The sequence below is a fragment of the Vipera berus genome (assembly GCF_964194415.1).
Source record: "Vipera berus genome assembly, chromosome: 3".
In the NCBI taxonomy this organism is placed as follows: Eukaryota; Metazoa; Chordata; class Lepidosauria; order Squamata; family Viperidae; genus Vipera; species Vipera berus.
This window is the reverse complement of record NC_138204.1, coordinates 168,384,046-168,411,864: the sequence shown is the minus strand read 5'-3', so window position 1 is coordinate 168,411,864 and position 27,819 is coordinate 168,384,046. Positions and strand designations below refer to the sequence as shown.

At 37.3% G+C, this 27,819-nt stretch overlaps 1 protein-coding gene across 2 annotated transcripts in view; it reads right to left on the bottom strand.

Annotated features, from left to right (window-relative positions):
* COLEC12 (collectin subfamily member 12) overlaps positions 1–27,819 on the bottom strand; it is a 92,176-nt gene that overhangs the window by 3,782 nt on the left and 60,575 nt on the right. For both annotated transcript variants that reach the window (XM_081324233.1, XM_081324232.1), the window contains exons 3-8: positions 20,156–20,278; positions 14,848–14,946; positions 10,631–11,677; positions 5,826–6,296; positions 3,962–4,098; positions 1,636–1,745 (exon numbers count right to left, since the gene is read on the bottom strand). In XM_081324233.1, coding sequence (XP_081180359.1) covers positions 1,636–1,745; positions 3,962–4,098; positions 5,826–6,296; positions 10,631–11,677; positions 14,848–14,946; positions 20,156–20,278 — 1,987 coding nt within the window. The remainder of the gene's footprint in view (positions 1–1,635; positions 1,746–3,961; positions 4,099–5,825; positions 6,297–10,630; positions 11,678–14,847; positions 14,947–20,155; positions 20,279–27,819) is intronic.

Below are 27,819 nucleotides of genomic sequence, written 5' to 3'. Positions count from 1 at the left end.
TTCCTGGAAATGGAAAACAGCTGGGCTTAGAGATGGGAATCGATTGGAGAAACTGCCAAAGTTGAAAAGTCTAAAATTAGATTAAATATTCTGTTCTGGTTGTGGACTGCACATAGACACATGTACAGAGTGTAATCTGTCAATGAGGCTGTATTTGTTTCATCTATAGCTGCAGATGAGTTACTAAGATATAAATACAACTTCCTATTGGATTTATATATGCATCTCCAAATCAAAACAAAAAGAATAGTTTCTTGTTATACATTATTTAGAGAGAAATACCTAATATTATCATATAATAAACTCAAAACACATCAACAATCATATATTGTGTGTGTCATGTATGTGTTCACTTTGACAGCGGGCAACTAAATTTCATTTTTGATGTGTGCCATTGTGCCCACAGTAAAAAATCCTATCTTACAAAAACTATCTTATAATAAAGATAAATTTGTATAATTAGAGCTATCAGATCTGGACTCAATCTCAATCTCTCAATCTCTCAATCTCTTTATTGCCATTTAGTGATTCTTCAGATTTCTGTAGCCTTTGCATTTATTTGGGAATGCACCACTCTCCTAGTAAATTACCCTTTGGGTGGATTAGGAACAATCACTTAAAGATTTCGTAAGGTCCTTAAAGATGCAATGGTTTAAGTTACAAATGTGGAGATTTCGTCATGATAAGAAGGACTTAGCCAAAGATACCAGTAATATTTCATTAACGTAAGCTCCAATGCTCAACAGCAGCCAAACTGAGAGATTGAAGGAAAAAGTAATAATTTCATTCAGTGGGAATGGCAGATCTTAGTCTACTTGATCTAGTGCTGATCCAGTGTATATCCTGATTCCAGTTCAAAAGAATTTGGCTGATATTAAGCTTCAATGACAAATGAAGATACAAGTGTGGTTCCAGCAATGATATACAATTGATGCAATACAGAAGTCTTATTTTTTGTAATCAGCCAAGTAAAACTGACCCTTTCTCTTTCTTTATTTGTTGTCCCCACTCCACCCACATACGTTTATATAAAAATTGTTTTTAAAAAGCCTGTGGTTTCTGCCACCTAGTTTGCTATTAACTCTGTAATAATTTAATTTAATTTAATTTAATAATATTTCTATACCGCCCTTCTCCCGAAGGACTCAGGGCGGTGAACAGGGCAAGAATAAAAATACAGATTACAAAAGTTAAAACAAGATTAAATAAATGCCCACATACTAAAATACATCTTTAAAACCTAATAAAATAACAATAACAACCCCCCCCCCCATCCCCTCATCAGGCCAGGCCAGCTTGTTCAAAAAAGTATGTTTTTAGCTCGCGGCGAAAGGAGCGGAGGTCGGGCGCCGTCCGGAGCTCAACCGGTAGCTGATTCCATAGCTCCGGGGCGCCCACAGAGAAGGATCTCCCCCTGGGGGCCACCAGTCGACATTCTCTGAGCATCTTAAGCCTCTTCTTTTATTGGTTATTCAGGTTTTTTTTTCTGGCAATAAGCTTTTTGAAATCAAAGAACTGTTAATCTGAATCTAAAAGCCAGTGAGTGCCCTTTATAAGGTTGTCACACCATTTCTTATTGGCAGATGCTAAGAAACAGTTACAGCAGAAAGCAGCGAACATCCTTCCTGCACTCACATGTATTCTGGTAGAGTGCCATCCAGCCATCGCCACTCATCTTCCTTCACTGAGTCGGTGAGACCAATCCAGAAACTGCCTTTTGCAATAACTTGCATTTTCAACCATTGCTGTGTACAGAAGAAAGAATCGTCACATTATTTCACTTCCCAGAGTTTTGACTCCCTAAACTACTCTAGCCTCTTGAAAAATGTGACTGAGCATAAACATGAGCTTATGGGCAGAAGCAACTTGGAACTATTTCTAGGTGTATCTCACTTAGTAGTAGTAGTAGTAGTAGTAGTAGTAGTAGTAAAGTTGGAAGGGACCTTGGAGGTCATCTAGTCCAACCCCTGCTCAGGCAGGAAACCCTATACCATTTCAGACAAATGGCTGTCCATTTGATCTGAGCATCCCTCCAACACAGACTTCCTTTCATGCTCCCAATCTCGGTCCAATCTCCTTTTCACTATCCACCAAGAATTTCTTTTTCCCAACCAATTTTCTGGTTAAAGAAGGTGCACTGATAACAGTAATATGGCATATGACAGGGGTAGGCAACCTTGGCTCTTTTATGACTCATGGACTTCAACTCCCAGAATTCCATGGCTCAGGAATTCTGGGAGTTGAAGTCCACGAGTCATAAAAGAGCCAAGGTTGCCTACCCCTGGCATATGAGATGAAGAGATGGACTTTTTTCTTTCCTCTCTAGCAATGGAAATGGCGCAAAGTAGATTGTGAGAAAAGTTGCTTCCACGGGGTCTATTTGACATGTGGCGTACTCTGCTGCCAGAATGAAAAGGGATAATTAAAGAACCTCTCTCATTCCTTTCTCCTGTTTGCTGCCACAAGAGCATCATCTCAGTAAGTGCTGACCAAGCATTTAGATTTGTCTGCCTCAATACAAAATGCTGTCTTTTATTATCTTTACAGTGGCTCATTGTAGCATAATCTCGATATTGATGCGGCTGTAGTTTCCCTGGAATCAGATTTGAAGATGCCTAATAAGAACTATTTCAAATAAATAAATAAACAGTTTGGGGCTCTGAGGCTAGGGAGAAGGGAATTTGGAAGCTGAATGGGAAACACGACTTAAATCAAAATCCAACATGTTCCCCACAAAAGCATTTAGAAATTACAACAGTCATCTCATATGGAATGACATCCTCTGCCTTATTTCCAGCAAGACCTTTTGGAAGGTCCCTATTTCTATTTCTGGGGCTGAAAATATTCTTCTCAACCATAGCACTAGTTTACAGTTGAACACACACACTGAGCTTAAGATGTCACTTGAGACAATCTTTTGTCTTCATAGGATCAAACTACATATTGCTTAGATTGCTTTCAACTTTGTTTTGTCATGTAGTGAAGCATAGCCATGTGGGAATGTCAGCTATTAACATGACAAAGTGGACGGTAATAAGGGTATGCATTCCTTTTCCAGTCCTGCCCTCACCTCTAGCTTGCATTTTGCTTTAGAAAAGAAAAACATTTTTTGGGGGGGGGAGGGGCAGGCATAAGTGTCACAATATCAGTGGAGTAAGAAAGGGTGATCGACCCTCTTCTTCTCATGGATTGCTCTGAACAAACTGGCAGCATCTGACAGCTCCATTTCAAGAAAGAAAAATCAACATAGATTTTCAGCAGAATATTCAACCTAGGTAAAAGCATCAGGAGCTCCTGTAACAAGTGATGGTTGGTCTTCCATGCAAATACAGGTAATCCTCAAGTGGGAGCAGCAATTCAGTTGTTGAGCAAAATAGTTGCTAGTGAAACTGCAAGTGAGCTTACAACCTTACTTCAGCTTTCCTTCGCTTTACAGCAAGTAAATGCAAGGACTGGTAACAAGGCTACATTTTTATCACCATCGTAATTGCAAACAAAATGAGGCAGTTGCTAAACAAGGACTACTCGTATTTTTTGCTGACTTTTTATAGTAAGACTGCAATCCCCTGATCATCCTTCCTGATTATCTTTAGTCAGATGTTTATATTTACGAGACCTTAATGGCTATAAAATGAACAAAGGCAAATATACGTGTCCCATGATAATGTTGCAGGATCCAATCTGGGTCGGTCATCGGTACCAGAGTTTAATCTTCTTTAGTCACACAACACTTGTTGAGAGACAAGTTCACTGAAGATGGACTCCAGCACGAGTGCGAAAGCTCGGAAGACTAAACCTCTGGTTCCAGTGACCGACCCAGATTGGATTCTGCAGCATATAAAATGCTTTCTGTCTGTCGTGTCTAACCTACTCAATTCCAATCATTTTCAACTGCCCTGGCTGGAAGTAATGCTCTTTTTTACTATTTAAATCTAACGGCATGCTAGACAGGATTCTATACCTGTTCCTCTTTGCTATTGATGAAAACCAAATGAGATGATTTCTCTTGGCAGAAAAGCTTTGCATCTTCAAAAATGGCTCTTTCGTTTGAAAAGTAGTAACAGTTGCCTGAAAAGTTCTTCCAGTAAACAGGACAACCTGTAACGTGAAAACACTTGCAATAAATCCTCATGAGAAGTGAAACTTAATCCTCCCTCAGAAATTTGGGCCCTGCACCCTTTGAAAATGATTTGAAAGAAATATTTCAGACCTCGGGGCACAAAACAGCACCCTGCTATATGTTAAGGCAGGCTGGTTTTTTCCTGGGCTTTAGTAGGGACTGAAAAAAGGTACCTCTGTTTTAAGAATCAAACGTCCATTAAAATCAGTGCCACTATTGAAACCACAGCATCTTTTCCCCCCCAAAACCCACACAGAAGCATGAGAAAAGATGCACCTGCTTTAAATAAGCATCAGGGGGCCACCATGGTTGTGTGAAACCCAAGAGAACTTCCGACTTACTCTTGAAGCACTCAGAACCTTACTAGATATAGTTTTGAATAACACCCTTAGGAGCCAAGCAATGTAAAAAAGTAATTATCTATTCCAGGGGTGTCAAACTCAATTTCATTGAGGGCCGCATCAGCATTGCAGTTGCTCTCAAGGGGCCGGGTGGGTATGGCCAGGGTGGGCGTGGCCTACTGGGTGGGCATGGCTAGAGTGCGTATGGCCTATTGGGTGGGCATGGCCAGCTCTACATCGTTCGCATCAAGGGTGCCTATGGGGGCCTGGGCAGGAGTGGGAGAGATCTGAGGGTCTCTGGCAGAAGGAGGGTCTCTGGGCCAGGGCCAAAGCAGTGGGGGCCATTCCCTCACTGTTTCCAGGATGGCTTTGCGGGCCACATGAAACCACTTCGCGGGCCAGATCCGGCCCCCGGGCCTTGTGTTTGACATGTCTGATCTATTCAGAATATTGTTGAAATAGAATTTCCATTATTTATAGTTGCAGCCATCCTTTTCTATCAAATTGGCCTTCAAATCATTTCTAGTTTATCACAAAGAAAAATAAGGCTCAGTTTAACAATATAATTGCAGGATAAATTTTGAAAAGCATCCACATTTTTTTCATGTATCAAAACTCTTCTTCTAATACCATTCTGAAACAAATATTAACAAAGAGATTTGAACAATCCTACATAATTATCAGGTTTTAACAGGAATAATGGAGATATACCATGTTTTGCCCATTTTTTCCATGTAACTTTGTTTTCCCATTATTACAAGGGACAATTATTTGTCCTGCATATATGTATGTGGGTTCTACAGTAATGTAGGAATCATTTTGTGAATTAGAAAAGAAAAAAAGAAAAGAAAGCCTGTTCAATGAACTTTAGATATCACCGAATGTAGATATCAGTTGAAGGAAGAGAAAGAAATTAAAAGATGGGGAAGAGGAATTGGTCAGTTTGAACTTCCAATTTTTTCAGGTTCAAAATTACATTGTTTTCTTAACACTATAGAGAGAAGCTTTAGATTTAGAAGGTGAGAAAGAAAAAAATGTGCTTCATGGGCTCAGACCATTTCTCTTGTGTAATGTGATAGATTAGATGCACTAACCACTCTGAAACAGATTGTGAGGAATTCTGAGGAAAAAAGGAAGAATTGCTTTTCTGTTCTTTCTTAGAAACCATAGATTTAAGGACTATGATGTTCATTTCAAGCTAGTTGGAGACTTGAACAGATAAAGGCTACAAACTTCCATTGCAATACGTACACAGAGTACAATCCAATCCAATAGTCAACATAGTTTCAAACCATACTTTTATATATTGGTAATAAATATACAGTGAAGCATACAGACAGATAGTAGGTATGTCAACAGCTTACCATTAGTCTCACTTTGTAGCGCCATAGCTATTGCCGGACCTGGTAGTCCAGGAGGACCAGGCTCGCCTGGAAGACCACGTAGTCCAGGTACACCTGGAAAACCAGGCAGTCCACGAGCACCAGGTGCACCTGGTTGACCAGGAATTCCTTGAAAACCTGGGGCTCCAGGTGGGCCTTGTGGACCTGGGAGTCCATCTTTGCCAGGTGGTCCAGGGAACCCTGGATCTCCACTAGGACCAGGTAGCCCAGTCTTCCCAGTTGAACCTCTCTGGCCTTTAGATCCAGGTGAACCTCTGGAGCCTTTGTCACCTTGTTCACCTGGTGGCCCAGGTGGGCCGCTTGGTCCCTTTTCACCTTGAGGTCCTGGAGGTCCTGGTTCACCTTTGTCTCCTTTTTGACCCTTGGGCCCAGTAAGTCCAATTGGACCTTGGGGTCCTCTGTCACCTTTGGACCCTCTTGGACCTGGAGGACCTACAACAACATGAATACGTGAAGAAGGTCAGAAGAATAATGAAATAATCTAATGTAATAAAATAACAAACAGTTCTTAGTACTAAAAACATATTTCTACTTTAGATTTAAATCAATGTCTAAATATTTTTAAAAATAACTGGGCTCCTCCAAAGAACTCAAGAAAACTGAATCTGTAAGTGTGTCTTTATCACAAGACAAGTCAACAGAAAACTAAAATTAAAAGATTTTATTTTAAATAGATGTTTACAGCTTCCTTAAAAGATTACGGAAATTGGCCAAATTTGTTTAGGTTGTTTAATTTCTTTACATGATTCAGTGTTACATCAAAGAATGTCCATAATTTTATCAATCTCTCTTCTTATTTATATTTTTATTTGAAACAAGTATGAGGGTGATTCAATGGCCATATTTTAATTTTTCCTTGCTTTTCTATTCATTACAGTCACAAGTTAAACAAAGCAAATTCGATTAACTTTCCAAGTTACGAGAGACATATTTACAGAAGAAAGTTTAAAAAGTGGTGAAACTTATAAAATTCATGTTCAAGGAAAAAATTATTAGGTAAAATAAAAAACTATTAAAACTATTGGAAAAGCTTTAAAAATTTTTATATCTTCATGTTCTCTTGCTGATAAAGATATCTAGAGATCTCAAAAAGAGAGAAATCTCAATTTCATGAAACTGAGGAAACTCAGTTTTTGAAAGCTGACTATAAAAATTATCTCATTTTCATGAAGTTGTAAAAAAAAGTTCCATTTACAAGTAGAAAAGGTTTTGCTAAGTGTCTTCACAACATTGGGCTGTTTTTCAGATAGTGACATATTCTATTTATGACATATGCATAATGCAATATATACATGATTATAGGGTAGTGAAAAATAGTAATGAAAACTTTAGAAATCTAAGATATTTTCATTTCTTTTCCAGTATATAGACAATATATATGAAATCCAGAAAGGATGATGTGATGTGTATTTCCTATTTTATTTGTTTTATTTATTTCATTTTACCCACCTTTATTATTTTTATAAATAACTCTAAGTGATGAACATACCTAATACTCCTTCTATTTTTCCCACAATGACCACCCTGTTGGGCTGAGAGAGAGTACTTTCCTTTTAACACTTTGGTGATTTAATATAAAGCCTTCATACTGTATATTTCAGTATGCTTTCCAGTATAATGGCAAAAATTCCACTCTAGGAGTAGTTTCAAACTTTTCATTAAAGCTCTCCCCATGTGTCAGAGGCCAGCACAAGCACTGTAAAATCCTTTTTAGTAGCTGGGCTAAAGGAAAAAGTTATTGTTAACATGGCTAAGGTACAACACAAGTAAGCTTGTAAGCCGCCCTGAGTCTTCGGAGAAGGGCGGGATGTAAATGTAATAAAATAAATAAATAAAAAAAAATGTGGACTAGGCTATGTCAGGAAATTCTGCCTAACTAGTTGTGGCCTAATGCAATGATCATTTATTATAGGGAGACTAAGAAAGAAGAGGTCTGTTAATAAGATAAAATTATTCCACCTTCCAGCTTGTAACATAAATCACTGATGGTAACACCAAAGCAAGAGCATCTGAGTCTAATCCACCAAGAATGCAAGTTTAGTTGGGTGTAGACTGGGTGGAAGGTATAAGTATTAAGTGAATAAAACGGAGTTGTAAATAATAGTTCATGACGATTCATTAATGGAATAAGTGTTCAGCATTTTTATTATCTAGATGAGGAGATAAATGGAACATTTAAAATATTTGTAGATGGCACATACTGTATTTCCCTGGAAGAGTAAAATAAAATTCAAAATAATAGGTTAGAAAGATAGGCTGAAAATAATAGGATGCAATTTAAGGGAGACAAATTTAAAGTTATGCATTCAGAAAAAGAATTCAAATGCTGAACTACAGGATGGGGAATAGCTAGCTTACCAGTACTGGAAAAGAACCTGGAATAATAGCTGATTGCACTCTTAGTATGACATAATAATAATAATAATAATAATAATAATAATAATAATAATAATAATAATAATAATAATAATAATAATAATAATAATAATAATAATAATAATAATAATAATAATAATAATAATAAAAATAATGAATGAAAATAAGAAAATGCAATTTTAGGCTGTATCAAGTAAAGTATAGTTTTCAAATCATGGGAAACATTACTTCCTTTTCTTTCCTTTGGCAGTCCCACTAGAGTATTTTGTCCGCACTTTAAAAAGGATTCAAATGAATTGGACAGCCAGAGATTAGAAACCAAGTATTATAAAAAAGAGATTGAAGGAGCTAAGAATGTTTGGCCTTGATGAGAAAAGATTGAGCGGGAATATGACAGCACTCTTCGGATAGGATATTACAAACGTTTAGGATACTAAATTATTCTCATTTGTTCTGGAGAGCCCTATATGAAATAATGGATGCAAATTAAAAAAACGCTGATATTGATTACTAACAATAAGAATGATTTGATAGTGGAACCAGGTTTCCAGAGATGTAGTGGACTATCATTCACTATGTATACACAAGAAGAGACCAAACACTATTTAATTCTTCTTGAACATACCTATAGGGGAGATGCCACATGGGTAGTTGTTAAGATGTTGGGTTAGGACTGAGTAAAACCCAAGTTCTTTGGAGCCATTCACTCAGCTCAATACCTCAGCATATTGTTGTGGAGAAAATAGAAATCTAACAAATAAATAAATATCTGCCATAGATACTTTAATTTGGATTCCTGCTTGGAGGAGTGGACAGACTTGATCACCTAAATAACAATTTTCATCTATGATTTTAAGATACTTCAGCATAATCAGCAAACCAAAAGGTCACAACAAACCAGACATATAATGGACCAATTTTACCTTACAGTTATTTTTTTTAAATTGAGCTGTTTGTGGAATAATGTTATAACAACTAATACAATACAGTATTGTTCTCCTTACTAGAAATTGGCATCTTAAACAAGTGATACGAGTTCATTCATTTATTATTATGTTTTAGAAATTAGCTCCAAAAGAAGTCAGATAGAGGAATATGAACTTAAGAATAGCAAAAATAAAATAAAACCCCAACCAGCGATAACCCTACTATGTTAATAATACATTTTCACATAATCTGTATTTAAATTATACAACAAATAGCTTGTGTCTATAGCAGTGTTTCTCAACAAGTGGTATCCCAGTACCACAGTAGTTTATGACACACATTTCCCTTCCAAAATCATGAAAAAATGCAAGAGAGGAAAATAGGGCAGAGAAGGAAGGCAGAATTGCTAGTATGCAGCTGAAAGTTTTGAGCAACTCAGCATTTTTCAGTGTTTCTTAGCCCTCAAGGTTGCAGCAGCCTCTCTGAGGACAAAACAACATTTATGCTAGTTTGTTTCCTTTCATTATTTAATTATTTTTACTTTTTTATTTTATTTTGGCTTAAAGAAAGATGTTCCAGATTGGCAAATATTGCTTCAATCTCAACGAGCTTGCTCATTATCTTACCATTATTAGTTCAAAAGTATTTTTACAATGTTTAAGTCCATAAGAATATCAAAACAGATAGTAGCTACATATAGTAGCAGAAGATTTGCAAACATATTACCGCTTTCAAAAATAGAAGATTGTCTGGTTATATGTTTGAGGACACAGATTCTTAGATACAGGAATGAAGTAATCTGAGAACCACTGATCTAGACCAGGGATCTTCAAACTTGGCCCTTTAGGAATAAATTCAAGTATTATTTATACTGTCTGTAAATAAAATTTATGTGCCTGGTTAATCAAAGATGTGTTGTGTACAATGTTCTGAAAATTATGATTTTGAGATTAACACATTTACATTAATGAATTATGAGGCACAGAGCCACCTGTAAAGGTAATATTAAAAAAATAAAGCCACCTCTAAGTCAGTCTAAAATCTATAAACAGCAATAATAAAATACAATGGTAAATGTGATATGTGGGATTTATAACTGTTTTAGGGGTTATGTGACTATTATGAATATTTTGCTTGATGTTTTAAAATTTTATTTATTTAAACAATATATATGGCCACATATCTCACAACAGTGACCCTGGGAGACATAAAAAGATTAAAATATTATTACTGGTATGAGAAAAGTGTAGCTCTAATAAATCTAAAATGTTGACCTACTATTTCTTCCTACCCTTCTATTCCCTTCTCCGCCCCCAACTTTACAGAAAGCCAGGACATGATGTAGTCACCATATTTATTTTCCTACAATGCTGAAATCCACATGGAGCTGGAAATCTGAGGTACCCTTGACAATTTGAAAATCAATATAAATATCTATTTGGGAAAAGTCATCCAGTACTTACCTTGCAATATTGTGAAATTTTTAATCAGCTGGCCATGTTTAGAATCTACTAGCTTCATTTCTTCCATTATTACTGATAAATTGGCTATTTCAATATCTAATCGTGTCCGCATCACATCCTGCTGCATCCTTAAAGTAGTAGCATCAAAACGAATATTTGCTAATGTGTTGTTCATAAAAGTCAGCTCATCTGTATGCTTACTAAGAGTATCTGTGCACGTTGTCCTGACATCATTAAGATTGCTGGTTAGTGTCCGTAAGTGGTGGGCAGTGTAGCTAATATTACTAATAATGTTGACCATATCTGTCTCAAAGCTATAAAATCGGTCTTCTTGCTGGTTAAATTTGGCAGATGTTCTGTTTTCATATTCTTTGTAGTGTTCTTGGAGACCCTTCAAACTTTGTTCATTGGCTTGAGCAATAGTAGTGATATTCTCCATCTGTGCACTGAATGAATTTAACTGACTGCTCATATCCTCAAGTGTATCATTATTAGCTTTGGCCGTAACTGAATTATTAGCTGCTAATACTTGCAAATTCTGCACTTTCTCTTTAAGCCAGTCGGTATCTTTCTGTGCTTGGAGGGCAACCTGCTGAAGGTTTTGAAAGTCATTTTTGATTCTTTGGATAGTCTGACTTGTGTCATCCACAGATCTCTGCAAAGCACTGATAAGACTTCTTTGCTGAACCTGTGTCTGGTTAAGATTATTTAGATTCAATATGACAACATTATGTGAGTCCATTTGGCTTTGCAAGCTTGTTTGAATGTTACTTGTGTCTTGTTGGAGATCATTGATGTAGCCATTGTAAGCTTGCAGAGTTTTGTTGATATTGCTCATAATGAAAGAGTTGCTGTCCAAAACACTATTCATTTGATTTTGCCAGTTATTTAACATGCTACCAGATTCTTGTAACTTTTCCAGTGTATCTTTGTTCTTTGTGGTTTTCTCTGAAATCTCATGAAGTTGCTGGCGGAGGGCTAGGATATCGGCTTTGAAACTTGAAAACTCTGTGTTTGTGTTCATGGCTTTCTCTTCAGCTTGATAATCTGAAAGATGCAGGAAAGTGATAAATGTTCACATTTGTTACTTATTAGAAGAACAGTTTAACAGAGTTTACTTCATTATACAAACAGAAGGATAAGCCAATACATAAACAAACTTATTTGGGGAATTGCTAATGAACATCAGTTTGTGTTGGGAAACTCTGAATTAATACAAACTAATTTCTATTTACAAGGCTGGTGGAAGGGTCACTGAAAGGGGCGTTGTCTTACCTGAATGCCTTTTCCCAGCATGATGATGGAGAATCCACAAATGGGTTATCTCTGTCTTCCTGCCCAATTAGACTAAGTCAATCAAACTTGCCACACCTCTCCTGGGCCAGGACACCTCCCAGTCACGACAAAGGCGAAGCAAATGACGACAGTCCGACGTGTTGGCTCCCATACCCCTGACAGGACCTGACGGACACTAAGGGGTGGGTGTGGATTCTCCATCATCATGCTGAGAAAAGGTGTTCAGGTAAGACAACGCCCCTTCGCCAGCATGATAGATGGAGAATCCACGAATGGGACATACCAAACCTGCCCTGTCCCTATGGGAGGGAATCAGTCTGGGCCTGTGTCCCACCCTGTGGCACTACCTGTTACAGCACTCTCCAGCCAAATGAGGCCTCTGCGAAGGCAAACCTATCCTGTTTATAATGCCTCACGAAAGGGGAAGGCGAGGACTACGTCACCGCCCTACAAATGTCCTCAATGGACGCCTGTGTCGCCCAAGCCACCGAAGTTGCAGCACTACGAGTGGAGTGAGCAGTGATATGCCTGGGAACTGACAGGGAATGAGATTGGTACGCCCCTGTAATACAAGCCCTGATCCACCTGCCTATAGTGGAGGCAGAAACCTTCCGCCCCACAGTAGAGGGTTGAAAGGAAACAAAGAGCGCTTTGGACTTGCGAAAAGACGCTATCCACTTAATATAGTGGCATAAAGCCCTGCGGACGTCCAGAGTGTGCCATTGCTGTTCCAAGGCATAAGATGGATGAGGACAAAAATCCGGCAAAATGACTTCCTGCGCTCTATGAAACAAGGTATTGACCTTAGGAATAAAGGAGGGATCTAATCGAAGGACCACCTGCCAGCATGAAAAACGCATAAGTCCTGTCTGACATAGAGAGCTGCCAATTCAGAAATGCGTCTAGCCAACGTGACGGCTATCAAGAAGGCCATCTTAATTGTCAAGAACCGCAGAGTACAGGTCCTGATGGGTTCAAATGGAGGAGAGGTAAGAGCCTGCAAGACCCGTGACAAATCCCAAGAGGGATACCAGTGAACCACTGGAGGTTTGGTGTTGGTCGCTCCTTTGAGAAATGAGCGTACCATAGGATATTGAGCCAATGCCTCTGAATTGCCCCAAGTAAATACGGTGGAGAGAGCTGCTACTTGTCAGTGGATGGTATTGGGTGCCAAGCCCTTGTTAAGCCCCTCCAATAAATAGTCCAAGATCCTTGGGATAGTAATAGCCAAAAGATCTAACTGGTTCTTATCACACCAACTACAGAAACTCTTCCAAGTGGAGTCATAGATCCTGTTTGTTGTAGGCCATCTGGAGGCCTGAATCATCGTAATTACCTCTGATGAATAAGAATCATGTGTCAGGAGCCGCTGTTCAAGTGCCAGGCGGTCAACTGGAGCCACTGGGGTTCTGGATGATGCAGAGCTCCCTGGCTGAGTGAAATGCGATCTGGAGGAATCCTCCATGGGGGAGAGATTGACAGACTCACGAGGTCGGCAAACCACGGCCGTCTTGGCCAGTGTGGTGCAACAAGTATTACCTCTGCCTCTGTGGGTGGCGGCGAGGCCAAGAATGGCATAGCCAGCACACATCTTCTGTTGGAATGGACAATGAGACAGCTAGGTTGAGGCCTAGAGCTACAGTTGAAGCCTCCTGTACTTGACCATCCACTTTGAAAGGTTTCGGGCAAGGCAAACAATGATTGTGTTACAGTCAGAAGGGATCTGAACTCAGAACCCTCTGCAATGATTGGGAGAGGAGGAGTCTGAAAAAGGACCCCTGTGACTGACCAGAGACTCAGGGGACCAACTTCCCTGAGCTGGAAGGCAAGGTAAGCCCTTTTGAAGTCTGTGGGTTTTTTTGGGGGGGGGGCTGAAATCTACCCTCCCCTTCTCAGAAGCTAGCAAAGAAGACTGCACAAGCCTTTTCAGAGTAAAAGCAATGCGATCGTGGCACCCAAAATGGCGGCCGCTACTGCTGGTAGTGAAAAAAGAAGCAACCTGTCCTTCCCCCTTAATTCAGGAGAGAAGGCAGGCAGTGCTGAGAGTCTTCACGTGCCTCTGATGCTATCGGCACTCTTAAAAAGGCAGCGGAGGCTTTCTGATAAAGAGCCTCCTCCCGGCCAGCTGCTGGTAAGCTGAAATTCAAAGTGGCGCCCGCAACTAGCGTGCCACAAAAGAACAGCCTGGGGCTTCTGAGAGAAAGATAAGGGCAAACTCCAATCCTGAGAAGAACTACAGTGAATGCTATCTAAGTGAAGAATCCACAAAGGGGAAAAATATATATATACGAGAGATGACTCAGCAAGATTCTGGGAGCCAAAATTACCACATCTATTTTGGGCACAGACTAAGTCGTGACTGGGAGGTGTCCTGGCCCAGGAGAGGCGTGGCAAGGCAGGAAGACAGAGTTAACCCATTCATGGATTTTCCATCTATCATACTGGAGAACATAGAAAATTAAAGGCATACAAAAAGCATATGAATTCTCTTTTATTGAAAGACCACCAGTAAACCTAGATCAGTATCATCTGTTTTCACTCTCAGAAGCTCACCATGGTCTCAGACAAGAAGAAATCTGTCTTATTGTATGTTTTCAAAAGGGTGAAAACTGTGTTTGCCAATATCCCATTTACCCAAGAGATTAATCTTAGCTTTAATAGACTTAACACATACTTTAGTTGGCTTTATAGTGAGTAAATACATAATTTGTATATGGATTTATTCAGTATGGTACTGTAAAAAGTGCAGGATTAAGAGTTTGAAAGCTTAAAGATGAACCATTAACAAATTAAACTAATCTTTTAAGGAATCTATAACCAGCTACTATAAAAACAATTACTACTGGTTCCAATTTTAGTATGTTGTGATGAAGGCATAATAACTTTACCATTTACTTAACCAGTTCATTCATATTAATTACCCAGTTTCTTTAAATCATCCTTCACTTCTAAAAATTTTTTACTGCATCGTTGACGTGAATCTTCCATGTCATCAGAAACATTGTCCATTTTTTCTACAACTAGAACAGAAGAAAACAATGTTTTAGCATTGATCAATTTTGATAAAAGATTGAAAGATGTAATACAATGGTCTATGAAATGAAAATTAAGGCTCTCCATTCCAAACTATGTTAATATAGGCCCTAAAGATACCAGGGTAATCTTCCCACTGGCACCAGCACTTAAAAATAACTATGAGATTGTTGATGATAATAACAATATTATCAATGACAATATAAATTTATTATGTGCTATTTTTTAAATGATGCTACCAAAATAGCATGCAACAAAATAAAACCATGTAACATGATCAATAATATTTTTTTAAAAGAAACCAAAAAACAGAACTAGACAAAAATCAGGCAGCAGCAAAAGGCAAGTATGCTAGATTAAAACTAGCAATAAAACAAGGGATACACATTAAAGCCTGTTTATATTTTATATAAACATAAAGTATATGTTTATTCATAATTTTAGTGAGATACACAAAGAGGGAATGCAGCAAATTTGACCTAGGAAGACATTATAGGTTTACTCATACCACCTATATGACAGGAGCACTTTTCTCTTATGTACTTTCACTAAATCTCTTAAAAATAGAACTGATATAAAAACCTTGGATACTTAATATGTAGGGCTTTTTTTCTTTTAAAAAGTTGCAAATTATCAGAATTATCAGGTTTGTTTGGCTTTTCAGTTCATAAGCATGTTGCCACTGCTGCCACCCACAAGGGACTCAATAGGCCTTGGAAGCTTTCCTCTGGCCCACAGGGGAACAGAAGGATGGAGCAAGTGTTCACAGAACACCTGGTTTCAATTGTTAGAAATATTTATTTTATTTTATTTTATTTTATCACATTTATATACCGCCCTTTCCCGAAGGACTCAGGGCGGTTTACATGGTGAATTTAAAAACAAAGATACAAAACTTAAAAACAGATTTAAAAAATTATATTCGTCCCTGCATAAGTAAAACCCCAGTTAAAATTAAGATTAAAGCTAAAATTAGAATTCTCAGCCTGGGCCAGAGAGCTCGAAGAGCCAGGTCTTCAGGTCCCGGCGGAATGAACGGAGGTTGGGGGCAGTCCTCAGCTCCACTGGCAGCTGGTTCCAAAGGGCAGGCGCACCCACTGAGAAGGCCCTATCCCTGGGTGTCGTCTGCCGGCAATCTCTTACCGGTGGCACCCTGAGAAGACCCTCCCTGTGGGAGCGCACTGGACGAAGGGAGCTTGATGCCGGCACTTTTGGCACTTTTTAGAATCATGAAAGTACACAATACAAAGTGGCTCAATAAAAATAAACCCTAAACAACTGCATTTGGATGAAGATGTGATAGAAAAAGGCAAAAAAAAGTCACAATGAGATGACTGTAAAGCTATCTGTTAGGCATACTTAAAACCTCATGGAATATAGGGCTTTTTGTTTTTATTTAATAAGACAGAATTTGGCAAATGTTGTACAGGTAGCCCTTTATTTACTATGTACTTCTGACCTGCCTTTGAAATTCTGGTGGCTGGCACTGCCTCTCATAGTTTGAGGACCACAATTTGAGTGCTCGGCAACCAGCCTGCAATTATAATATTTGCAGCAAACCCCAGTTATGTGTCTGCAATTTACAATATTTTTGCTGGGAACCAGCATTTACCTCCAGTTTGTGACAAAAAAAATCCCCATAGCAAACAGTACATTTGCTTATCGATCATCACATTTTGACCATTATGTTTGATTTATGACCACCAGGTTCATTTTATGACTGCCATGTTTGTTTAAAGACCTTTCAAAAAAAGGAATTTGGGGTCTGTCATGTGATGATCTGTTTTATGACCATCACAATTATGACCATAATTACTGGGCTCAGTTATGGTCATAAGTCAAGCACTACCCATATAATTCAAGGTTTTGGTAATGGTTTTCAAGGCCCTACATGGCATGGGTCCGGAGTACCTCAGGGATCACCTGCTGCCGGCATCAACTTCCCTCCGCCCTGTGCGTTCCCAGAGAGAGGGCCTCCTCAGGGTGCCTCCGGTCAGAAAATGTCGGCTGGTGGCCCCCAGGGGGAGGGCCTTCTCTGTGGGCGCCCCGGCTTTATGGAATCAGCTGCCGGTTAAGCTCCGGATGGCACCTGACCTTCGCTCCTTCCGACGCGGTCTGAAGACCCATCTATTTGAACAAGCCAGCCTGGCCTGATGGGGGATGTGTTGGGGTTTTATTGTGGATTTTTATATTATTCTATTGTTTTAGCTCGGGCTCCTATTTAATTCTTTTTTTAATTTTTGTACTCTGTATTTTTATATGTGCCCTGTTCACCGCCCTGAGTCCTTCGGGAGAAGGGCGGTATACAAATATAATAAAATAAATAAATAAATAATAAATAAATAAATAAATAAATAATAAATAAATAAATAAACAAACAAAATAACAAATTTACAATCAAAAGTCAATCCAGGGGAGGAGCCAAATATTAAATGGAAAGTCATTCCTGGGGAAAGTTTTTGTTTCTTACAAAATAGGCTAAGAAATTTCTGAGAGCACACAATATCATAGTGAAATAGTGCTTTGGAAAGTTAAAATATCTTTTCATACTTTAGCAAATATTTTATGCCAGATTCTAATGGCATTTAAGACCATTAAAGGCCATTGTACCACTAACCATAGCTCATAAAGGCTTTAGATAAACTATAGGAATTCAAATAATTTTGCACAAGAATAATTTACATAATTATTATTGCGCTATATAGTGTTGAATGTCTTATACATTTTATGGATAAGACATTTAATTAAGAAGGAATACAAAATGTTACCTTCTGGCAAGGCAACAATGACACTGGAGCCAGTATTAACGTTGAGTATTAAATGAGAAGAAAACGATGATCTTGTGATGTTTTTAAACATATGTACATGGATATCTTTCACATTATTACATTTCAGTTAAACTATTGCAAAATAAAGTAAACGGGTAAGGGATGCTAAGCCAAAGAAACGTAATGGCATAAAATAAGAGAAACAAAAGGAAACATTGCTAAAACTATCTTAACACCAACACTTTCTCTATACCTTTCTATATTTGCTATAAGCTGCTTTCTGCACTGCTTTTTGTTCTTTAAACTTCTCACCTTTCACTTTTTCAAGACTCCATTAATTTCATCCAACCATACTTCTTTGGTCTTTCCTTTCATTCTTGATCCATTCATTCTTTCTACATATATTACTTGCAACTCATTCATTATGTTATTCAACACCCTTATTTCATTCCATTCACTTTCATATTCAGTCCAGCTGTATTTAGCACACATTCTGTACTCACACATCTTGTCCCAATTCATGTCAACTAGCAGAATATTTTTTCCTGAATCACATTCATTCATTCATAACATTATGCACTTTTCCCAGAAACAATAACAACAATTAAAAAGTTGGAAGAGACAGAAAATTCAGGCAGAAACCCAATACCATTTTAGACAAATGGTTGTCCAGTCTTTTCTTAAAAACTAATAATCTCTCTCTTTTTAAAAATCATTATTTATTATCATTTACTGGAGCTCTAACATGTATCTATGATCAATATATCATTTTCACTTTCCCATAACTATTTTCATAATGCTATTGCATACTTTCTGACTTTTGTTTTAGTTCTTTCATTTATTCATGTATTTATAATGAGCTTTCATAAGCTCAAACCTCCTTCAGTCATATCCAATACATCCTTTCTCTTTCTTTTAGACTCACAATATACAATATATTTATTTTCCTTTTTAAACCACTAGTGTGGCTTTAGTTATTCAGAAGTTTACATAATGCTTTTAACTAAGATAGATAAAGATTATCAGTCTTTGTACTGATATCAAATGCACCATCCCTAACTAATATAGGTTGTCCTCAGTTTATGATCACAATTGGGATCAGAATTTCAGTTGCTAAGCAAGGTGGTTGTTAAATGAGTTGCTTATAATTGTTTATAATTTTTTATTGCCATGGTTGTTAAGCAAATCATTACAGTTGTTCAGAGAATCATGTGGTTGTTAAATGAACCCAGCTATTCCCCCATTGATTTTGCTTGTTGGAAGCTGACTAGGAAAGTGGCAGAGGGTGATCACATGACACACTCCAGGACTTGCAACCATTGTAAGTACATGCCAGTTCCAAGTACCCAAATTTTGATCACGTGACTGTGGATATGCTGCAACAGTCATAAATGCAAGGTGGTGTCATAAATAATTTTTTTCAGTGCCACTTTAAGCAGTTGCTAAACAAGTAATTGTTAAATTGAGGACTATCTGTAATATGGAAATTATCAGTTTTGACATTTTGGCCAGAATGCCACAAGTACAATGCAAATCCTGCTCTTCCCAATTCTGTGGGAACTGGGATCTCTAATAAAGAAAGGTAACATGCTGTTTACCTGCATTTCAACAGGTAGATAATAAATGCAGGTGACACATTCAAATTTCCCATTACTATTGATGTTTAAATATTATTCAAGTTGTTTGTGTATCCATCCAGTCCTTAAACTGAAATCAATTAATAAGCTGTATTTGAAGAACAGTCAGTGAAATTTAACTGAATTACTAAGCGTCTGTTACACACCTGTTCCCTAAATACAGTAATATTATAAAAGACGGAAGTATGAAATAGATCATGGTTTAAGAAGTTTTATGTAGCATTTGAGTGAGTCTTCTTTCTTTTTTTCTTTTAGTTTTTTATATATATTCAATATTACTAAGGTTTGTTTTATCCTATATAAGCTAGAGAGTGATGGATTTTAGAGTTTATAGTTGTTAGTATATGGTTGTTTATGATTGGGTTTTTTTTATATACCTTGTATTTAGCTCTGGGAAGTCGGGGGGGGAGGGGGGAGGGGGGAGAGGTAGGGGGGGAGGGAGAAGGGAGGGGGAGGGGGGTTTTTAAAGGAAAATTGTATGTTAAAACTTTTCAATAAAAAAAAAAGAAATAGATCATGGCAAAGAGCAACTATCTTTGTTTGTCCTAATCTTTAAGGGTTTCTTCCATTTTTATAATTTAATAATCTGAGATTGGTAATCTTACCCTATTTAAGTAATTATTTAGGATGAGGAATTAACTGATAGGCTACCATGGAAAATAATAAGGATGATTACCATTTGCTTTCATCTCTGACATATTCTGAAATCACACTGAGTTAATTAATTGCTTTTTTGTGGTCAATTTTTTTTTGACTCAATATGCAGCTATTATTATAGATATGGAACTTACCTTTGTATCCCAAGACGGCTACTGTTATTACTAGCAAGGCACATAATATATACAAAAGTATGATAGAAAATTTCAGTGCCCAGTTACTTTTACACTTGGTGCATTGTGTTCCTTCTTGAATACCTATAAAATAAAATTAAGAATTTAGATTCCTCTTTATATTTAATCTGAAGATATTTATTTGCAAGTCTGCATAAGGCTAAAACTAAATGTGGTTTACTGATTACTCATAATAAGTTAATTTATTGGTCTGATAAGAGACAGTCATGCATTATATTCAATGCAAGTTCAGCAGTTAATCAATCAGTATATCTATTGATAGACAGAGATAAGTTATTCATATAAAATGTTCAATGTATATGTTGCATACATGTAATTTTATTTATTTATATTTCATGTTTCTAGCCCGCCCATCTCCCTCAAGTATGGACCATGTGTGCGTTCATACCAGGATTCCTAAATGATAGTAACATGTTGCTTTGCATACCAAAAGTTATTCCTTCACCTAAGAAGGTATGGTAAATTACTATCCTTTACATTGCTATTAAAATATTCAGGTTCCCAAATGCATAAACACCACACACACATTTTTAAAATCTTATTAATAAGAGTTTTGATTCAAGCAACTAGAAATAAGAAACATGCATTCTGTGGGTTTTACCTAGAATTGTGCTTTTCAGAAAAGTTTCTGTTCTACTTAAAGCATTCAAACTATAACTACTTACCTAACAGGTAAAAGAAATATAGAATTGATCAACCAAAAACATTATTATTGAATCCTAGAAATTGAATGTATGCTAATTTGGCCAAATTAGGAGCAAACAAAAGTAATAATAATAATAATAATATAAAGTTGGAAGGGACCTTGGAGGTCATCTAGTCCAACCCCCTGCTCAGGCAGGAAACCCTATACCATTTCAGGCAAATGGCTGTCCAGTCTCTTCTTAAAAACCTCCAGTGTTGGAGCATTCACCACCTCTGGAGGCAGGTTGTTCCACTGGTTAATTGTTCTAACTGTCAGGAAGTTTCTCCTTAGTTCTAGGTTGCTTCTCTCCTTGACTAGTTTCCATCCGTTGCTTCTTGTGCTTTCAGGTGCTTTGGAGAATAGCTTGACTCCCTCTTCTTTGTGGTAGCCCCTGAGATATTGGAACACTGCTATCATGTCACCCCTCACCCTTCTCTTCATTAAACTACACATACCCAATTCCAGCAACCGTTCCCTATATGTTTTAGCCTCCAGCCCCCTAATCATCTTGGTTGCTCTTCTCTGTACCCTTTCTAGAGTCTCGACATCTTTTTTACATCGTGGTGACCAAAACTGGATGCAGTATTCCAGGTATGGCCTTACCAAAGCATTGTAAAGTGGTATTAGTACTTCACTTGATCTTGATTCTATCCCTCTGTTAATGCAGCCTAGCACTGTGTTGGCTTTTTTGGCAGCTGCAGCACACTGCTGGCTCATATTGAAGTGATTGTCTACTAAGACTCCGAGATCCCTCTCACAGTTACTACTATTGAGCAAGGTACCACCTATACTATACCTATGCATTTGATTTTTCCTGCCTAAATGTAGAACCTTACTTTTTTCACCATTGAATTTCATTTTGTTAGATAGTGCCCAGTGTTCGAGTCTGTCCAGATCCTTCTGTATCTTAAGCCTATCTTCTGGAGTATTGGCTATTCCTGCCAGCTTGGTGTCGTCTGCAAATTTGATGAGTTCCCCATCTATCCCCTCATCCAAATCATTAATGAAGATATTGAAGAGCACTGGGCCCAGAACAGAGCCCTGGGGCACCCCACTACACACTTCCTTCCATGTAGATGCGGTTCCATTGAGGACCACACGCTGAGTACGGCCTGTCAGCCAGCTACGAATCCATCTGGTGGTAATGCTATCTAACCCACATTTTTCTATCTTATCAAGTAGTAGGTTGTGATCTACTTTATCAAATGTCTTACTGAAGTCCAAGTAAATTATATCTACAGCGTTCCTCTGGTCCACTAATTTTGTCACTTGGTCAAAGAATGTAATAAGATTTGTCTGGCATGATCTGTAACAACAAAAAGTATGAGACAATATCTGACTGTAAGAAGGGCACAAATAAATTGCAACAGGGCACTTTGTGCCCTCCTTACAGTCTAAATATCTCAGGCCTGAATCGTCTCTGTAAATGTAACTAAAATGAATGCAATATAAGTGAAACTGGGGAGGGCTTTAGTCCCTGACTGCTTTTTGTTAGGTGGGAAAAGCTGTACAGTGAATTTCCCAGTGTTCATTAGTAGATTAAAAGTTCGTAAGACTATTCTATGCTCTTGAAGTGACCGTATTCTAAATTATGCAAAACCGAGTTTAATCTTAATTGCACTTTTATCTGTTCATATTAGTTTGGTTTGGGTCCTTCCTTATGTAATCTGAGCACACATCTTTAATGATGAGCTGCTTCGAAACCTTTGTCACCGGTTGAACATACCAGAGAGTCCGGGTCATTTCCGGATGCTGCACATTTCTCCCTGCTGACTTAAACAACCCTTAATAAATATCAGATGGGATACAATGAGCCTTCTTTCACTAGACACACTTTTCTGTTTCCTGGCTTATTATAATGCAAGGTCTGTTTTTTCTTTGTCCCTGTTGGGAAGACATCTGGCTAAACAGACTGAGACTTAGTACAAAGGGTATATCCAGCTGATACATATGTTTTGGGGACCCCCTTTCTCCAGGAGCCAAGATGGTCACAAAAAAACCAGCTCGAAAGGCATCTGCCTGTTACTAGCCTTTGTAGTATTTGTTTTTCTTGGATTACATTCCAGTGACTGGAGACTTTGTTCTCAAATGGGGGTCTCCATCTGCAGATTTTTTGGGGGTAGGGAGACTGCAGATAAACAGTTTTACTACTGAGGAATGAAAAAAATATTTTTGCCTTTTTTTTTGTAAAACTCATCAGTAATTCCAAGAGCCTTTATTTGCATCTTTGAATGTCATCCTCTGTCTTTTTTTCTTACTAAATAATTGCTAAGAGTTTTCCACCAAGCTATTTTTTTTATTATCTTGGGTGAAAAATCTATTCTTGTTTTCCACAAAAGAAAAACTGAAGTAAAATTATCTAAAGTACTTTTGAAATGGGGCCCATCAATATGAAATGGTATGTTATCTGAAAATCTGAGAGAAAGAAACAGAGACAGACAGAGAGAAAGCTTTTACAAAATCTCTAGGGTGTAGAGCATGAAGAATAGACTTTCTATTTTGTAGACATTCTGCTAAAGCCAGAGGAAAAACCACACTACCAAGAGCTCCTTAGCAAAAGTTAATTACTATAGAAGAGTGGTGGTGAACCTATGGCACGCATGCCAGAGGCGGCACTCAGAGCCCTCTCTGTGGGCACGCGTGCCATCACCCCAGCCCCGGCTCCCCCCGTAGCCCCCTTCTCACCAGCAGCACCTTCGGAGGAGAGTTGCCCCCGAGCGTGGCCCATGTGGAACAGCACAGTCAAGGACATGGCAGCCAGCGGGGACAAGACTCCGCCCTCACGCCCTGTCGCGTGCAAATGATGCTGTGGGGCACAGGTGGAGGGCATACCGCCATAGTGCGGCTGGGCTGCCTGGGCAATCTGCTGCAGCGGGACATGGAGGTGGTGGGTGGCCCTGTGGAGGGGGGATGAGTGGGGGCAGGTTTTGGACACTCGGTCTCTAAAAGGTTTGCCATCACTGCTATAGAACCTTCCTGGATGTGAGCAGCTAATAATTGTGAATGAATGAATGAATTTTCTGCACAGCATAGCCATTTAGGTCTCTGAATTTCTATAGGACATGTGAAAGTATTAGTTCTAATTTTTCCCTTCAAAGAAAAGAGAAATATCTCTCACAGAATCATGAAATCATGAGATATGTGTCTTCATTAATCCCTTCTTTAGCATCAAACATAACAAAGAATCCACAACAGCCTTCATTATTCTCAACAAAGGGTTTCAACAAAGGAAATATTTTTGATTGTATGCAACGTACACAAAACAAGTAAAGATTGTCCTGAGCAGGGACAAGACAGGGATGTCCCCTGTCACCATTATTGTTTGTTTTAACATTGGAGATTTTATTGATTAAAATTTGGGAATCAATCAAACTAAGGGAATAAAGATAAAGCAGAATGATTATAGGTTAAGAGCATTTGCGGATGACTTGGTTGTTACATTATCTCAACTGACTCAATCGGTTATAGACTTGATGGAAATTATAACTCAATATGGGAAAATTTCTGGTTTTAAGGTAAATAATAATAAGACCAAAATATTATCTAAAAATATGACCATGAATGAAAAGGAAATGTTAGTAAAATTGACAGGTTATGAAATAGTGAAAAAGGTTAAATATTTGGGAGTATATATTACAGCTTCTAATGTTAAATTATATAAGAATAATTATAAGATGTTATGGTTAAAAGCACAAAAGGATTTAAATAATTGGAAAAAATTACAATTATCTTTGTTGGGGAAAATTGCAGCTGTTAAAATGAATGTTTTACCAAAGTTTCTCTTTTTGTTTCAAATGATACCTATTTTGAAAAAGGACGCTAATTTGGATGAATGGCAGAAGGGTATTAATAAATTTATTTGGGCGGGGAAAAACCCGAGAGTTAAACTTAAGATTTTACAAGACGCTCGGGAAAGAGGAGGACTTAAGGTGCCTAATTTGAAATTATATTATGATGCAATGGTTTTAACATTGGTTAGTGATTGGCTTAATTTAACAAATAAAAGAATACTCTATCTTGAGGGATGGGATTTATTATATGGGTGGCATGCATATTTAATATATAACAAAAAAGTTGACAAGGTATTTAAATCTCATATTTTAAGAAGTGCTTTATTGCATGTTTGGAAAAAGTATTATTATAAGTTGAATTATAAAATACCAATTTGGGGGATTCCTGGACATGCAATAGAGGGTGTATCTATGGGTGTGAATTTGGATACGATTTCTTATAAGGAATTACTTAGAATGGTAGGGAATGATTGGCAATTAAGGTCGTTAGCTGAGTTAAAACAAGAAAATATTGTACAGTCTTGGTTCCAGTATACTCAACTGCAAGCTAGGTGGAAGTTAGATCAGAAGGTTGGTTTGACACTGATGGATGAAAATTTTGTAAAACAGATTAAAGATCAAACTCAAGCGCATATAAAGAGAATTTATAATGCTTTAATAGAATTGGATTCGGAAATGGAATTAGTGAAAGATTGCATGGTAAAGTGGGCTCAAAATATTCAAGAACTGACCCCATTGGATGTATGGGAGGTAATTTGGGTTAGAAATGTAAAATTTACTCAAGCCCAAAATTTAAGAGAAAATTTTTATAAAATGTTTTATAGATGGCATTTGGATCCTAAAAAGCTGTCTTGTGTGTATTCCAATTTACAGCCCAAATGTTGGAGATGTTGTAGTTTGGACGCTACTTATTTTCATATTTGGTGAACTTGTAGAAATATAAAAGCTTTTTGGATTAAAATTTGGTGGAACATTCAAAAGATTTTTTAAGAGAAAGATAAAGTTTACCCCACAATTATTTTTATTGGGTGTTATTACAGATTGTGATACTAAAGAAATCAACTTGATGTTGAATTTGATAACAGCTGCAAGGTTATTGGTAGGGCAATATTGGAAGAAGGACTGCCTGCCTACTATAGAGGAATGGACACTTAAAGTGTCAAATTTAGCAGAAATGGCTAAGATTTCTGCTTATCTGAAGGATCATTCACAAGAAAGATACATTTCGGTTTGGAGAAGATGGATAGATTATATTCAGAAAAAATATGGGACTAAAAAGTTCCATTTAGCTTATGAGTAAATTTTAGATTGTTATAATTTATTATAATGGAAATTTTCCTTTCTCTTTTCTTTTTTATTATTAGTTTTCATTATACGGTATTACTATTGTATTAGTATAATTTGGATACTTTTAGATTGCTTGTAATTATGTTATAGGGGAGTTAAAGTGCATTATGTATTTGATTATTTAGATAGTTGGTTAATGTTAGTTAGATTATGATTATTATATATTTGTAACCCTGTAATCAGCTTTGGGAAGTGGGGGAGGGGGAGGGGGGGTTTAGGGGTGGGGTGGGGATGGGATAATATTGTAACTTTTACAAAACTTTTCAATAAAAAAAAAGATTGTCCTGAGCAGAGTGCAGCTCCTGGTGACTATTAAGGAAACAGCCAAGCAGTTTTCTTGGCAACTGTATGGAAGCTTGCCACTGCTTTTTTCAGGATATTTTTTCAACTTCAATCTAGCCAACAAGCTTTTTCATAAAGGGGTAAAGAATCCTCATTATTCAGCTTGATTATAATCTCTCAATTGTTTTTATAACCCAATCACTTAGTTTATGGCTTTGTTTTTGCTCACGGCAGGCTCGGAGATTCAGAATGAATTGTTAAAAATTTGAATTACACACTTCAATAGCCATGGACCTGTAATTAAATGGAACAATGTCATGCTGTGATTAATGACAAAATACAATATTTTAACTGACAAGAAAAAGAAGACAGGTGCAAAAGGGGAAAATAAATACATGCAAACAAGGAAGATTTTTTTTCTGTGCATATTCGAAGTGAAGGAACCTGAAAAGTGCTTTAGGTTCATTTTCTGGCAAATTTGTTTCAGCAATATATCTGGCCATAAAATGGACTAAGACTTTAATTGCTGGAGCTTATTTTCCTCATTGTCTTCTACTTGCTGAATTAGTCTGAATGTCTTATAAAGACTTTTTAAAAAGTAATTACAAGCAAAGAAAGTGAAGTAAATACACAACAATTAGCAAATTCACACATCTTCCCAGTACATATAGAAAGAGGTAGGTTTTTGAGACCAAAAAAAGTTTGAAAGATGAGCTTTTGCTATACCAGCTTTTTTTATTTTTAAAAATACCAATACTGTATTATTGAAAAGCAAACTTCATTAATTAATAGAATCATAGGAGTCCACAGGATATGACCAAACACGTCAAAATGATGGTCACAATGATGCAGTAGAAACACCACCCATTTTTAAAGGTGCATCACACACACAACACAAATACCCAAAACAACAGTACTGCAGCTGTCATCTTGATTTTTTTTTAACACACCCTGAAAATACTCTTGTAATGAGAGATACATGGATGAAACCCAGCACCTTTTCATGAAAAAAACCCTGTGCTTATGACATAAATTACTGTTCTTCTGCCATCAAAGATTTCATGACGAATAATATATTTTAACAGATTTAAATTTTGCTTACTAGACTTATTGTATTAAGTTGTTGGCTTTTTTAAACTAAAATCTTATTCATATCATTAGCATACAAACATTTTCCTTAGAAACAGAAATATAAACATGTGTTGGTGTTTGCCCAAAGTATTGCTGAATACTAGATATGTTTAACTCATTTCATTCAAACAAATGGCTGTGGCACAGCTATCAGAAAGGGTGTAACAGGCATGGCCACATAACAAAAAATATTATACACCTTTTCTTCATCCACATTTCATGATGCTTACCCTGGCATTTTACGGTTTTTCTGTTCTCTCAGAATGTGGACTTTTCCAAATAACAGGTCAATCTATTATGACCCATAAAAAGTCAATCATTGTGACTTTAACTTTACCTCTAATTAATTTACATTCTAAACTTAGAGG